At 45.2% G+C, this 15,541-nt stretch overlaps 1 protein-coding gene across 1 annotated transcript in view; it reads left to right on the forward strand.

Moving 5' to 3' along the window:
- Positions 1 to 15,541, forward strand: part of uhrf1bp1l (UHRF1 binding protein 1-like) — a 58,454-nt gene that overhangs the window by 22,432 nt on the left and 20,481 nt on the right. Inside the window, exons 3-9 of the mRNA XM_031582399.2 lie at positions 260 to 298; positions 825 to 916; positions 1,051 to 1,240; positions 2,118 to 2,258; positions 3,912 to 4,082; positions 10,860 to 11,040; positions 12,103 to 12,186. Of these exons, the coding sequence (XP_031438259.1) occupies positions 260 to 298; positions 825 to 916; positions 1,051 to 1,240; positions 2,118 to 2,258; positions 3,912 to 4,082; positions 10,860 to 11,040; positions 12,103 to 12,186 (898 nt within the window). The remainder of the gene's footprint in view (positions 1 to 259; positions 299 to 824; positions 917 to 1,050; positions 1,241 to 2,117; positions 2,259 to 3,911; positions 4,083 to 10,859; positions 11,041 to 12,102; positions 12,187 to 15,541) is intronic.

Genomic DNA, 15,541 nt, shown 5'->3' on the forward strand with positions numbered 1-15,541 from the left:
TGTCCTAGTGTTGGCTGTCAAGTGTCTCCTAGGATAACCTTAGCTTTTGTCTTTAGTTTGTCTGATTGGCAGGTTGCTTGACAGTCTTTTTAATCACTTTTGGCTCCTATTTACGTGTATGTAACATACACAAACAGACAATAACGACATTAACAATGACACGGATGTCATCTTTGTTGTGTTTAAAACAGCGACAGTCTGCTGCGACAGGCCCAGTCTCTGGCATTACTGCAGCTAACCAACTCTTTCTCCTCCTCAGATCCCATGGACCAAGCTGAAGACTCATCCCATAAGCTTAGTAAGTCTCACTAGGTTATTATATGTTTATATGGTTATTATGTGTAAATTATGTTCATAGTACTTGTGCAGCGTGTACGTCATGGTTTGTTATGTTATAGTATGTGATGTGATGTTATGGTATGGTAGGTTTGGCCGGCGTCTTGTCATAAGAATTTCAGTGCCCAGTCTGACCCTGTGTCATTTTGTGCATCTGACAAAGAAAAGACTTGTAACTTGTAACTTGTATCACAGTCTCTTATGAACATCACCAATGGCTCCTGTAGCCGTTGGCTTCCTATGGGAGTTTGACTTAACTCGGTGTCATGTAGACACGAATGTCATAGAATGTATGGACAACTAAAGGGGAATTTCACTTAATCAGTGGTGGGAACTTTCAGTGGATTCCGTGTTCTAGAATGTTCTCAACCAGTCTATTGCCTTAGCAAGGCACGAGTCGACGGAAGGTTAAGTGTAGGACTGTAGTTGAAATGCTAGGTATAATCACAGCACATCAGTGACCTCATGTGACCCTCCTTCTGTTGCAGTCATTGGATAAGGTGGTGATGGAGATGAGCACATGTGATGAGCCCCGCTCACCAAACGGTCCATCTCCCATAGCAACGGCTTCAGGTCAAAGGTGAAAGCATTACCTATGTCTGTGTCTCTTTGTTTGCTTTTTTACTTCCCTGTCTCTTCCACGCTTTGCACTATTATTCATTTTCCCCTCACGTTCACTGTCCTCCATTGCCCCCCCCCCCCCTGTGTCTGCAGTGAGTATGGCTTTGCCGAGAAGGTGGTGGAGGGCATCTCTTTGTCCATCAACTCCATTGTGATCCGGATCAGTGCTAAGGCCTTCAACGCCTCCTTCGAGCTCTCCCAGCTGCAGGTGTACAGCGTCAACACCAGCTGGGCCCAGAGCGACCTGCGCTTCACTCGGATACAGGACCCCACCCGCGGAGAGGTACACACAGTCTCTATCTCACACACACACACACACACACACACACACACACACACACACACACACACACACACACACACACACACACACACACACACACACCCTGTATGACTTCAGTATAAGAATATGATATTGTTATTGGCAGCGAACTGTGGGTGGACGGATGATGAAACACACACACACACACACACACACACACACACACACACACACACTCAAAATTGAATCATGACCGCACAATAGGGACAGACATCATTTATACCCAGGAACACACATACACACATACACACACACACACACACACACACACACACACACACACACACACCTTCTTCTCATATGAGGTTCTCAGTAGCGCTCCAGAGGCCTCCTCACTTATAATACTCTTTAGGAGTTAAATCAGGTGTGTACACTAGTCAGTGTAGTTAGAATACTCTTTAGGAGTTAAATCAGGTGCGTTTAGCGGATCAAGAGTGCCATGACTGCATTCCCATGGATATGCAGCGCAGGGAGGAGCATAGAGAAGACATGCCCATCAGGGGACACCAGGAGTGGGAGTGGGCAGCCGCAGCAGTATAGAAATTATATTTTTTATATATTTTATATATTGTTTTTCTTATGTTCTGTAGTAATAATTATGTTTATTGTCTGCACCAATATGCCAAAGCAAATTCCTGGTAGGCGTAAACTTACTTGGCAATAAAAAGCAATTCTGCCTGATTCTGATTACTGAATTGCATTTATTCTCTCAACTGTTGTCCCATTCGCTTTGTGTTTGCCATTTCCCAACAAAGCTGGGCATTTGTGTGAGAATAGCAGTGTCTGGAAGAGGGGTGGATGCTGCCATTGTAACAGGTTTTGTGTGTGTGTGTGTCAGATCCTGACTTTTAAGGAGGTGAGCTGGCAGATGATCCGCATCGAGGCTGACGCAATCCAGAGCGGAGAGCATGAGGTCCTCAGTGCACCCATCAGGCTCATCACCAACCAATCACGGATCAGAGTCACGCTGAAGAGACGAGTGAGTAACACACACACACACTCATAAACACACACACACACACACACACACTTTCATTTGCTCATCACCTTCATTTGCCTGCCCCCCCCCCCCCCCAGCCCTTTCCCACTTTTAAGCACTTTTCAAACCGAGGTGTTGGAAATTAGGGATTCGGCTCAGAGCGGGGGTGAACTTAAAGCCCTTTGTGCCTCAACTAATGAGCTCATCACCAACTAGTCAAAGATCAGTCACGTTCTTGAGAACTGTGAGCAACACCCACACACACACACGCACTCAGGCACACACACACACACACACACAGACAGGCACATCAGGTAGTCATTCACTGATGTATGCACCCCAATGCTTATGGTCAACTGGTGAAAGATCAGCCACCCTTGAGAAATGATTGAACACACACACACAGAGAGGCACAGTCTCATCAGACTCATCACTCATCTGATTCACCAACCAACCATTGATTACAGCCGACAGATGGTTGAGGAAACACACACACTCACACACACACTCACACACACACTCACACACACACTCACACACACACACACACACACACACACACTCACTCACTCACTCACACTCAGTCACGTAGGCCACATAATTAGTAGTCTGTACAGAACCACGCAGTCAGTGAGCTCAGCCTTCAATAAAGGATAGTAAAGATCATTGTCTGCTTCTGCTTCTGCACAATACGCCCAGCCCTTACACACTCACACACACACACACTCACACACACACACTCACACACACAAGCTCTATTCAACAGTCAGCATTATCTTCTGTTTCCTACAAAGACCTGCAAATAGAGACAATGTCTGTGGTTGTGTGGTTGCATCTGTTTGTTACTTGTTTGGTGTGTGTGTGTGTGTGTGTGTGTGTGTGTGTGTGTGTGTGTGTGTGTGTGTGTGTGTGTGTGTGTGTGTGTGTGTGTGTGTGTGATGTAGTCAATGGTCTGTCTCATCTGAGTTGTGCTGCTGTAATTACATTGGAGGACATGAGAATGAGAATCCTCATACATTTCCTCTCCAACCTGCTGTCGTAGCGGTGTGTTTGTTGTTCCTATAGTTGTTCATTCTGAGAGGATGATGTTGATTCCTTTTTCAAGCAGCATTCCTCAACTCTCCCTCCTTAGTACCCCTGGGATGTTTAGCTTCCCAACTGAAGTGCTAATAGTGTGTACAGTGACTGTTGACGGGATTGGTACATTAATGAATAAATACCAATCAGGTGTTTTGAACAGGTGAGTTATTCCAATATAGAGGAATGGAAATGAATAAAGGTGTTAATGGCTTTGCCTGCTTTAAGACAGATAAATGACTAAATGAATGGATGGACTGATGAACAGATTCTCCTTCGTGGTTCTGAGGGTCTGTACCTTGGTTGCCTCTCAGTTAAATCCCGATATGAATTGGGGTAGATACTGAATGTACATGGATGTGTGTCCTTCTCTCCCCCTGATTTGATGGATGGAAATACGGATGAATAAATGTTTTTCTCCCCCAAGATGGGCTGTATTGTTTTGATGACTTGATGGATGGATGAATGGATAGATGGATACATTGTTCCTCTCCACCCCAGACGAAAGACTGTGATGTCTTGTTGATTTGATGGATGGATGGATGGATGAATTGTTCTCCTCCTCCTCATCTTCAGATGAAGGACTGTAACGTGGTGGCCTCCAAGCTGATCCTGATCCTGGACGACCTGCTGTGGGTTCTGACGGACTCCCAGCTGAAGGCCATGGTCCAGTACGCCAAGTCCCTGAGCGAAGCCATGGAGAAGTCAGCCCAGCAGCGCAAGAGCATGGCCTCAGAGAACTCAGAGGTCAGTCACACACACACACTATCACACACACACACTATCACACACACACACTATCACACACACACTTTCACACGCAGACGCAGACGCAGACGCAGACGCAGACGCTGACACAGACGCTCTCTCTCACTTGCTCTCTCTCACTTGCTCTCTCTCACAGACACACACACACACACAGACACACACACACAGACACACACACACACACAGACACACACACACACAGACACACACACAGACACACACATCAGTGCTCCAAATACCTCCTCTGAGCTGCTCTTGGCTCTTTGTTCTTACATCTGTATTTAGAGGTCACACACAGTGTGTATGTGGGGGTGTGTGTGAGGTTATATTTGGTCAGACAGTCTCTGTGTGTGTGTTTGTTTGTTTGTTTGTTTGTTTGTTTGTTTGTTTTTGTGTCTGTTTATGTGTGTGATTTGTTAGGAAAAATACTCTGCGTGTTGTTTCGGAGAGGAACCACCATACGAAGCAATTTGTTGTAACAAGGTTGAGTTTTACTGGTAGGTAACGACACAAAACAACCTGCTCAATAGACAGTCAAGTACAGTCAAGCAAGCCGGAGAATGCATTCTAGAGTCTAAACAGAGGATGCTCGCACTTTTAAGGCCTAATTCTGTGATGTCACTTCTGGCCCCCTGCACCGCCCACATACACTGTCTTCCACTCTGCCCTTAGTTATAACACATGATTCTTGTGGTATTTCCCATTTACAGAACTTCTGCTTATAATCTGCTGACATGTATGTCTGGACACTTTCCCTTATCTTTGGCCCAGACTTGACCACTTGATTTATCCTCATGCCTTTCTCCTCTTCTGGGCCGTTGTCCCAGTTACTTGCTGTTTTCTGACTGCCCTTTTCTTGTGATTATACTTCATTGATACATTTGGTTAAATGTGATATGATTAGATAAATTTGATAATTCAAATTTATCTTACATTTCCCTCCTTTGACCTCATTTATGAGGTCAACAATTTCTCCAAGCAAAAGCCACTAAGAAGCCAGGTTACATGTTTAGGGTGGGTTTTCGTTTTACTTTACACAATTCTATCAATCACCCTCCTTTAGCATTCTAGCACAGCATAAGCAATATTACACCTCCAGGCTCTACTCTGTCACTGGGATGCCTGCCCCCCTCTCAGGTCATCCGCCCCCCATGGCTTGGTGAGACTGCCAGTGCTTTTCTCTTAGAGGTCACCCTCAGAGCGAAACCTTTCAGTGCCTAAACAGTGTCTAAACTAATAAAATTAAGTTATAATAGTAAGTACTTCAAACGGTTAGTCTTATACTAAAATTAACTATTAGGTTACATTTTTATACTATAATCAACTTTTTGTAAAACTGAAAAATACAAAATGCAATAGTACACCATTTGACACTAAAATCCTAGCACAATAGCATTATGAGCATGCACATTTCAGCAAAAAATCATCATTTATTTATTTATTTATTTATTTATTTTCTTCACCCCCCTACTCTCACAACTGACTTTCCTGCTGTCTACTCTCTCTTTCTGCCTCTTGGGGTTCTCTCCAGTATTCATCTTCCAAGTAGTCGAACCAATCTGCTTGAGCGTCCAAACACTGGTCGCCAATCACCTCCCTTGGTTCACCACTCGTCCACCACACTCCTTCCTGAAACAGATTCTCAACCACCACATCTTCCCCTCCTTGGTTAAACAATTCATTCAATGTCTTTTTGTGGTGACTCAACATTTGAGCCACCACAGCTGCTCTCCCCGGTGTCATAAGGCCAAGAGGTATCCCATCCCCATTATCATCATTATCATCATCATCATCATCATCATCAGGTCTGCAAATTGCCCAATTCTCATTTACTAACACCGCTAACCTCTGTAATTTGGCCATCTCTTTGTTGTGGACTTCTGCCCATTCCCAGCACATCCAGCCGGCTCCCCTTCCCTGTCCATACTTACAGTAGGGGTTGCCTATTGGGCAATCAGGTGTGTACGGACCTTCAGGTTTTATCCATACCATGTCATCCCCAGTCACCTTAGTGACATCCTTACTCTCCGTGGGTTCATCTGTCTCCCATTGTCCATCTCCATCCTCCTTTTCTGTTGGGGAAATAAACAGTGTCGCCTCCCATGTGCTCCCTACTCTACCTATCGCTCCGAATGGGAGAGTTTCCATTTGTGTTGCCTGGTACTTAGGTGGTGCGTCTGGGATCTCATCTTTTCCATTTATTGCTCTTTCTATGGTGCGAGTAGCTAGAGTTCTCATACATGGAATGCAACAGCATCCACAGGTGGTCAGTATGGCACCCCCTACTGCTACTCCTAAAAATACTTGTCCCAAGAACGCTCCCCATCTTCCAAACTTCTCATTTAACCAATCTACCAGAGGATTTTTTATTCCAGATTGTTCTTTCATTTCGTTAGCTAGGGCCTTCAATTTACTCAGACTCCTGGTTAGTTTCCCATCGGGAGCAGTATTGTTAGCAATGGCAGTACAACAGGTATCTCCAAACATTACACATATCCCCCCTTTCTCAGCTAGCAGCATGTCTAAGGCAATGCGATTCTGCAATGCCATAAGAGAGGTCTGAGAAAGTTGTTCGTGGATTGCGTCTATGGCATCTCTGGTTAGGTTGGCCAATCTCTGTACATTGTAATGCACTAGGTTAATCCTGTTTACATTTTTATTCACTGTTATGGGAAATATTGCTGAAAATAGGGGAAATGATTCCCATCCTGCTGCCACTTCATCTGCCAATTTGAATTCATCTGGTATGTTTCTGGCTTGCCCAATTGCATCAATCCACACCCCATCTCTGTTTTTCTCCCCTTCTTTCTCCATCAATGTACTCCGTCTCCTCCTTAAGCCTGATGCGTTATGCTTCCCTATTACACCAGCGGATGCTATGTGGATGGGAGAGTTCAAAGACACCAAAACACACATTCCCCTCCAATTCACAGGAAGGTAATTATATAGTCTTTTCCCCCCACAATACCACCACACATCCGCTCTGGTGATGGTCAATTTGCTAGCGACTGGAGTGTTAGTTACATCCATTATATTTCTACATGGGATTCCTGGGCCTCGTATTGGGATTTCCCCTGTTAAATATACCTGGTTTGCTGGGTTTTTGTTTCTAAAACATGTCAGATTCCCCAGGTCACCTATTTTGAATATAGGTGGACCTACATTTGGTGGGGCCATTGGGAAAATAGTTTCCCATGGTTTGCATGTAGCGTTTGGATTTTCTGCTGACATTAATTCTATCAGGCATGCAACACCTTTCCCTGATTCCCCGTCTAACTTCCCATTCTCAAAAGCTGTTGGTCCCATGATGAGAGCTGGTCTGGCTTTTGCACAGATGAGACAGTCTCCAGTCTGAACTTGGTGGGTTATCTGCACCATTCTATCTATCCAGGAGTTACTATCTTTGAACCCAGTTTCTACTGCCAGTGCCTGCTGGTAGGTGATTTTGTCTGCATCTAGTTTTTGCACTACAGCCGGGGCTGAGGTGGGTTTATTCACTACATCTTCGGGTTGATTTACATAATTTATGCGTATTAAGCCTTTTGGGTCTTTTCCTCTTACATCCACTCCTACTCCAAAGTACAATATGTCTCCCACTCCATGGGCCCTGCCTGTCCCTCCTATGCATGTCTTAGGATGCCACCCCTCCATGTTCCAGGGGTTTTTCAGTCCTGCCTCCATAGTCATAATCAGGGGATTTACTCCTCCTGAAAGGTGTGCTGCTAAACTACCTCTTTTGAACGAGATCTTTTGTTTGAAATACCATTGGTCCGTGTATTTTCTAGGGGCAATTGACTTTAGGGGGCTTGCACCAGTCCACCAGAAAATATCCTGAGTCCACGAATGGCACCAATTTCCCGATGTCGCCCTTGGATACCCATAAGTAAACACACAGGCATACACATCATATCCCTTCCATGCCTTCCCATCTCCCCCGCAGTCTATTATATCGCATAAGTCGAATTGAAACACATTTCCTTTTTTCTTGACAACGTTCAAAATTACTTTTGCACCACAGGGGTCCAGACTCCCACTTCCTGTCACCCCTGGCCTGTACTCCATCACTGGCAACAGGTCTGGAGGCTGTGGTGCCACGTTAGTCATGTACAGAGATATCATGACTATCAGTAACAGTCCCATTCTTTCTAGTTTTTACCAATGCACAATGGGAAAAATGATGCCAGTTACTGTCTCCTTCTTTGTCCACTTTTACTGATCTGTCTGAGACTACTGTTACCTTGTGTGGACCAGTCCACTTTGGCTCTGACCAGTGTGGTCGACCTTTCACCTTGATGTAGACCTGGTCTCCTACGGTCACTGGAAGTGGTCTCAAACAGCCTTGGTCTTCCTCCTCTCCACCAATCTGTACCTGCTGGGATATCAAGTCAATCATCTGCCCCAATACTTTCATATATTCGGACAGTTCTGTGTCTCCTGGCTCATTCTGATCTACCCATCTAGGGTCCTCTCTAGGACCAGGCATGGCCCTCCCCGTCAGTATCTCATGAGGGGAGAGGTTGGTTTCTGTTGCAGTTTCCTGCCTCATTGACAGTAGGACTAGAGGTAATGCCTCTGTCCATTTCATCTGTGTGCCTGCCCAATGCTTTTGCCAGTTTGTTTTTTATGGTTCGATTTGCCCTCTCCACTATGCCTTGACTCTCTGGGTGGTATACACTCCCAAACCGGTGCTCAATCCCCATGGTTTGTTCTACCGTCTGAAGGTGTTCATTTTTGAAATGGCTCCCATTGTCGGAGCAAATTTATTTTATTTATTTATTTATTTTATTTCAAATTTATCTTACAGTGTGGACGCTGTGCCTGCAGTGTGTGCTGCTCTCTCTTGACCTCTTTGTCTCCTTCATGGTTAGAGCTGCAGGCGCTCTCTCTCTCTCTCTCTCTCTCTCTCTCTCTCTCCCCCCTCCCCTTTCTCTCTCTCTCTCTCTCTCCCTCCCCCCTCCCCTTTCTCTCTCTCTCTCACTCTCTCTCTCACTCTTTCTCTCTCTCTCTCTCTCTCTTCTTTCTTCATGCTTACGCTATCAGTCTGTAATTCTCTGTGTCTAGCCAATGCCATGTTGGAATTCTCAACTGTAAATTGTATTCACTAGATAAGATAAGATACACTTTTATTAATTAGTACTAAAACATTAGTGCACTATCAAATTCCCACGAGCACAGACGATACTCTACAATATGTCCAGTATACGACAATGTATTGCAACAACGTATTTCAAGGTGAACAAACTTGTGAAGACCAAACACTCCTTAGTTTATCTGTTAGTCACCAGCTGGATATTCCTAAATGAAGCCTGAAACTGTAAAGTTATGCTGTGATGATGTTTAGAACAGAGGCCACTGCAAATGGTTTTAGTTCAATTTTTTTTTAGTTTTAATTCGTGTACAGTACAGGAAATCAAGAAAACAGTCTGAATGAGTGATGAAACAAAAGCCACATAACACTTTTGAATTACTCTGAAAATACAGACTGCATTTTAGCCAGATATCACATTCGTTGCCTTGTAACGGCATTTTATTCATTACCTAAAGTAAGCAGTTCCGTTGCTGTGTGAGCTAAGTTGCTAAGTTACCGGCATCAAATGTTTTGGAATGTGGTGTCCGAACTCTGCCTGTTATTTTAACGTCCGATTACCCTAGATAGTGAACTCAGTAGATTTTTGTGTTGAGCGAGTGGGTGAGTCCTCCATGCCAATATGTCTTCCTCTCTCAACGGCCCGCGTCTCATCTCTGTAATGGCTAGAGGACTGATATGGCAGCATGTCCTTCAAGATGGTTCCTTTGCGGTAGGAATTTAGCCTACAGCATTGTTCCACATACCACATCACAGATATGCTTGCTTGCGTACACACACACACACACACACACACACACACACACACACACACACACACACACACACACACACAAACCCCTAGCCTGACAGAGGTGCTTAGGCAAGCATGTCCAGGTGCTCCTATACTGCCAAGTACATACACAAGAACACGCAGACGCTTACACAAACACAAACACAATCCCAAGTGCTTACACAGGCATGCACAGGTGCTTGCATGCAAACACACACACACACACACACACACACTCACACGCACGAACATGCATGCACACATACAGACGAACATGAATGCACACATACAGACACACACACACAGACGAACATGAATGCACACATACAGACACACACACACAGACGAACATGAATGCACACATACAGACACACAGCTGCTGAGTTATTATTCCCCAAAGCACATGTCTGCTTCCATCTGTTTACTCATCTCTGAGTCCTGTGTTGGTATGGAGCTCCCCCTGCTGGTTGGAGTAGGCACGTGCACACAAACATGAACTTCTCCTGACCTCTTTCTCTCTCTCTCTCTCTCTCTCACTCACTCACTCACTCACTCACTCACACTCTCTCCCTCTCTCTCTCTCTTTCTTTCTTTCTCTCTCTCCTCTCTTTCTTTCTTTCTTTCTTTCTTTCTTTCTTTCTCTCTCTCCTCTCTTTCTTTCTTTCTTTCTTTCTCTCTCTCTCTCTCTCTCTCTCACCATATTTCTCTTCCTTCAGCATCTTTGTCCAGTTTCAGTGTCTTCTCTCCGTGCTGGTGATGCTCTGTACTTATATGAGAAAAAAAGTCATGCACAGAAGTGTTGAGAGGGAGTAAAGGGATATTGGATTTGACTTAGTTTGTCAGTCAAGTTTCACTAACTAACCACCATCTTCCTCTTCCTCTTCGTGGCCCTCCATAGGGGACGTCGGCGGCCCCTTCACCCCAGCAGGTGCGTGCGCAGCAGAGCTCCGCGGCGGCGGACCAGAACGCCACCATGGCTCGCCTCTTTAGCGACTTCGACGTGTGCGAGACCTCACACCACCTGCAGATCACACACCTGGACCTGCACATCTGCGACGACATCCACGCCAAGGACAGAGGTGAGAGAGAGAGAGAGAAGAAGAAAAAGCAGACTTTAGAAAGTCAAGACTAGGTCTTTCTTCTACAAGACACCTATGCTCTATGCACCTGAGCACACTTCATGCTGATTAAGCACAACAATATCCTACTCTTCAGGCAAGGCAAGGCAAGGCATGACCCATTGGTCATTTTAAAGTGCTCAGGGGTCATTTAGAGAGTATCTTACTGCCTATGAGCACAATTGTCAACAGTCATGACTGAGGTGCTACTAAAGTGCTTCTGACTGTTAGGGGGTGATAGGGTCCATGTTTCAGAGGTACGGCTCTGGGCACTAGGTAGCTCCAGGGGAGTGTACAGGGTACCCCACTGATCTGATATTAAACAGCAGACATCCTTCAACATCAGTGCTGAGGCACTGCACTCCTCTCCTGCCCCGTCTGGAGGAGGACGGAGATTAGGGAGTATAAAGCTGGGGGCAGTGAGCTGCTACTAAACACAATCAATAGAGAGGCTGGTGTGGGAAATGTCATCCTGGGGCAACTGTGTTTATTGTGGTGTGTGTGTGTGTGTGTGTGTGTGTGTGTTGCCAGAAGCAGGATAATTTTTCACACCACTGTGCTTGTTAGTTTTTTATCTGACAGTTGAATCCGCTTGAGATGTTTTGTTGTTGAAAGGAAGTTGTTGTTGTTGTTGTTGAGAGGATCCCATGTCTGCGAGATGTATTCCCCAGCTTTTATTCTTCCTTTGTGTTGATTGTGTTTATGGAGAGGGTGTTTATCATTTATTTTTGTGTTTGTTTTACTAAACGACTTGACTCTGGGCATAGCTAAGGTTTTCTTGTGTGTGTGTGTGTGCATTTATGTCCAAGTAGCTATGAATATTGAAACAATATGCATTAATCTATGAATCCATTCACATATCCTTGTGAATGGGCATTCTGTTTGTTGTTTGTCATGACTGATATGTGTGTGATCAGTCTGTTGATGTGTTTTCTCCTCTCCTCTCCTCTCCTCTCCTCTCCTCTCCTCTCCTCCTCTCCTCTCCTCTCCTCTCTCCTCCTCTCCTCTCCTCTCCGTGTGCAGTGATCAATAAGAGGATCACAGGCGGTGCCATGCAGCTCTCCTTCAGCTCCATCACCCTAGACTACTACCCCTTCCATCGGGCAGGTAAGCACACACCGCCACCTTCTCAGTAGCCCTAACAGAGTGTGACGGTGTGCCATCACTACACATGAGTATGTGCTCTGACTGCCATGCCCAACGAGCCTGGCTCTTTGGCGTTGCGGTCAGAGTGCACGTTTGGCACCCTGTAGATCCGGGTTCGAGTCCGGGTGGGGTGACGACGCTCTCCCTTCGCTACACAGAGATATTTACAACTGTTTAGTACTGTCCGTCTGAGCTTGGCATATCTTGATTTAATGACAGGGTGTCTTAAGTCCTAAGGTCCATTAATGTCTCAGGCTTACTAGCTGGCCTTGCTAAGAGCAGAGGTCACCGTCACTGCCGTTTGATCACTGTCGATCAGACCACAATTCACCTCTCGGTTTGCCGTTATGATGTTATAAGTACACCCAAACACCACCAGTAGAGCATATACAGGCCACTGAAACTCATATCATTGCGTTTAAGTTTGACTGCCAGCTTGATCAGGAGGGATAACAAACAGCTGCACTTGTAGAAGCATTAACGCTATCAGTTTCCCATTCATTCACACTGTATTTGCGTGTGTGTGTGTGTGTGTGTGTGTGTGTGTGTGTGTGTGTGTGTGTGTGTGTGTGTGTGTGTGTGTGTGGGCCTTCAGACCGTGCTCACGCAAGCATTCATGCGTCCCCTGATCTAACAGACACATTTCAGCGTACCGCCTACTTCCCACTGGTCGGCAAGTCTTCCGTGTCATGCAACAAAGAAAACGAACGCAGGCGTTATGAACCTGCTGTCCAGTTCTCCAACTATATCTCCCCAGAACCACAAGCAGTGCTGGGAAATTGTGGTTCATCATTGGCATCATTAGCATAGCTGAAGAACACTTTAATAGCCCTATGATGTATTTGTGTAAAGACACCCTGTGTGTGTGTGTGTGTGTGTGTGTGTGTGTGTGTGTAAAGACGATTGTGATGATACACACAGTACAATAATTTGCCTCGACTTCAGGCACAGCGTACTGCTGGGTGTGAAATGCTTTGCATGTTGTGTGTGTGTGTGAGTGAGAGAGATAGATGTGGACTCAAGCACTCCTGGTGGTTTGGCTGCAGAAAAGAAGGCGTCACAGGAGTCAGGTGTGTGTGTGTGTGTGTGTGTGTGTGTCAGTGTGTGGGACAGGAGTCAGGTGTGTGTAGGCGCTTTTCCACTGCAGGAACTCAGGTGCACTTCCCTGGTGGCGCCTACGTTTACAGGAACAGCCTCTTAATCGTCCCTCTCAGCCTTTCTGTTTCCATACAGGAACAGCCTCTTAATCGTCCCTCTCAGCCTTTCTGTTTCCATACAGGAACAGCCTCTTAATCGTCCCTCTCAGCCTTTCTGTTTCCATACAGGAACAGCCTCTTAATCGTCCCTCTCAGCCTTTCTGTTTCCATTGCGGTGCAGGATCTACGGACCTACCTAGACTAATGTTTTGCTCTTCGATCACAACGTCAATTCCGAGCACAACTAAATGATATATCTCTCCAGCAGCAGCAGCACCAACATTAGACCGTTAAACCAGACATTTTCTAGATGACGTCAGGATTATCTCAAGGTGTAGTCATCTGTCGAATGTTTGCTATAAAGTTGCTGACACATCAATTAAATGGATTCATGACGGCTGTAATTACTTGATAAATGAATATACAGCCCCACTATGATTCATTAAAGTCTATGTTCCAGCTGGCGTTTTGATTATTTGTCTGTATTCACCACGTACCCTAAAAATGGCGCTTGTTGTCTTCCACTCACTTTGCGTTGAACTGATAAGCATCAACCATCACTGCAGTCGCCACCAAGCAGTTTCAGAGCCACACAGAAATACCTCCCCCGGAGTAAGTGCCACACAGAAATACCTCCCCTGGAGTAGGTGCCACACAGAAATACCTCCCCCGGAGTAGGTGCCACACGGAAATACCTCCCCTGGAGTAGGTGCTTATTTCACCCCCAAAAACAGCCCTGAAAGAGGTCCTATGGGGGCGGTTACTGCCAGCCCCCTAAAAAACGTCCTGCAGTGGAAAGGCACCGTGTGTGTGTGTGTGTGTGTGTGTGTGTGTGTGTGTGTGTGTGTGTGTGTGTGTGTGTGTGTGTGTGTGTGTGTGTGTGTGTGTGTGTGTGTGTGTGTGTGTGTGTGTGTGTGTGTGTGTGTGTGTGTGTGTGTGTGATGTTACTGTTGGTCAGACATAGTGTTTGGCGGCGGTATAATGAGGTCACTGCTATATTGGAGACTTGTTCCTTTATAGGTTTGATAAGATTTTATAGGTACTAAATGAACCTTGTTCCTTAGAACCATCAATGATCTCTTTACAAGTTCTTGGTTTAAACCTTATAGTCTTCTCCAGACTCACAGGCTTATCCAGAAGTGCATAATTCAGCTTTACATTTGCATTTGTCAGTTAGAGTTATGATGAATAAATAGTTATAATAACTTTACATAAGCTCGTCATAAAATCCTTCCCAAAGCTGCTTTGAATGATCCTTGCCTTCCCAGATACAGCTCATCAAGTGCTAAGTGAATCTCTAACCTGAATGCCACGCTGAAATGTTCAACATTTAGTGTTTTGTCATTTTTAACATGCATTTATGCACTTTGAGCATTCCAAGCCTTGTAGTGTGAATTAGGGGCTCACACAGTGTAGCACACATACACACACACACACACACACACACACACACACACACACACACCTGCATACAGACGCATATACACACACACACACACACACACACACACACCTGCATACAGACGCATACACAAACGTACACACACACACACACACACACACACACACACACCTGCATACAGACTCATATACACAAACATACACACACACACACCTGCATACAGACTCATATACACAAACATACACACACACACACCTGCATACAGACTCATATACACAAACACACACACACACACCTGCATACAGACTCATATACACACACACACACACACACACACCTGCATACAGACTCATATACACAAACATACACACACACACACCTGCATACAGACTCATATACACAAACACACACACACACACCTGCATACAGACTCATATACACAAACATACACACACACACACCTGCATACAGACTCATATACACAAACACACACACACCTGCATACAGACTCATATACACAAACATACACACACACACACCTGCATACAGACTCATATACACAAACATACACACACACACACCTGCATACAGACTCATATACACAAACACACACACACACACCTGCATACAGACTCATATACACAAACACACACACACACACACCTGCATACAGACTCATATACACAAACATACACACACACACACCTGCATACAGACT

This window comes from Clupea harengus, chromosome 16 (assembly GCF_900700415.2).
Source record: "Clupea harengus chromosome 16, Ch_v2.0.2, whole genome shotgun sequence".
Classification (NCBI taxonomy): domain Eukaryota; kingdom Metazoa; phylum Chordata; class Actinopteri; order Clupeiformes; family Clupeidae; genus Clupea; species Clupea harengus.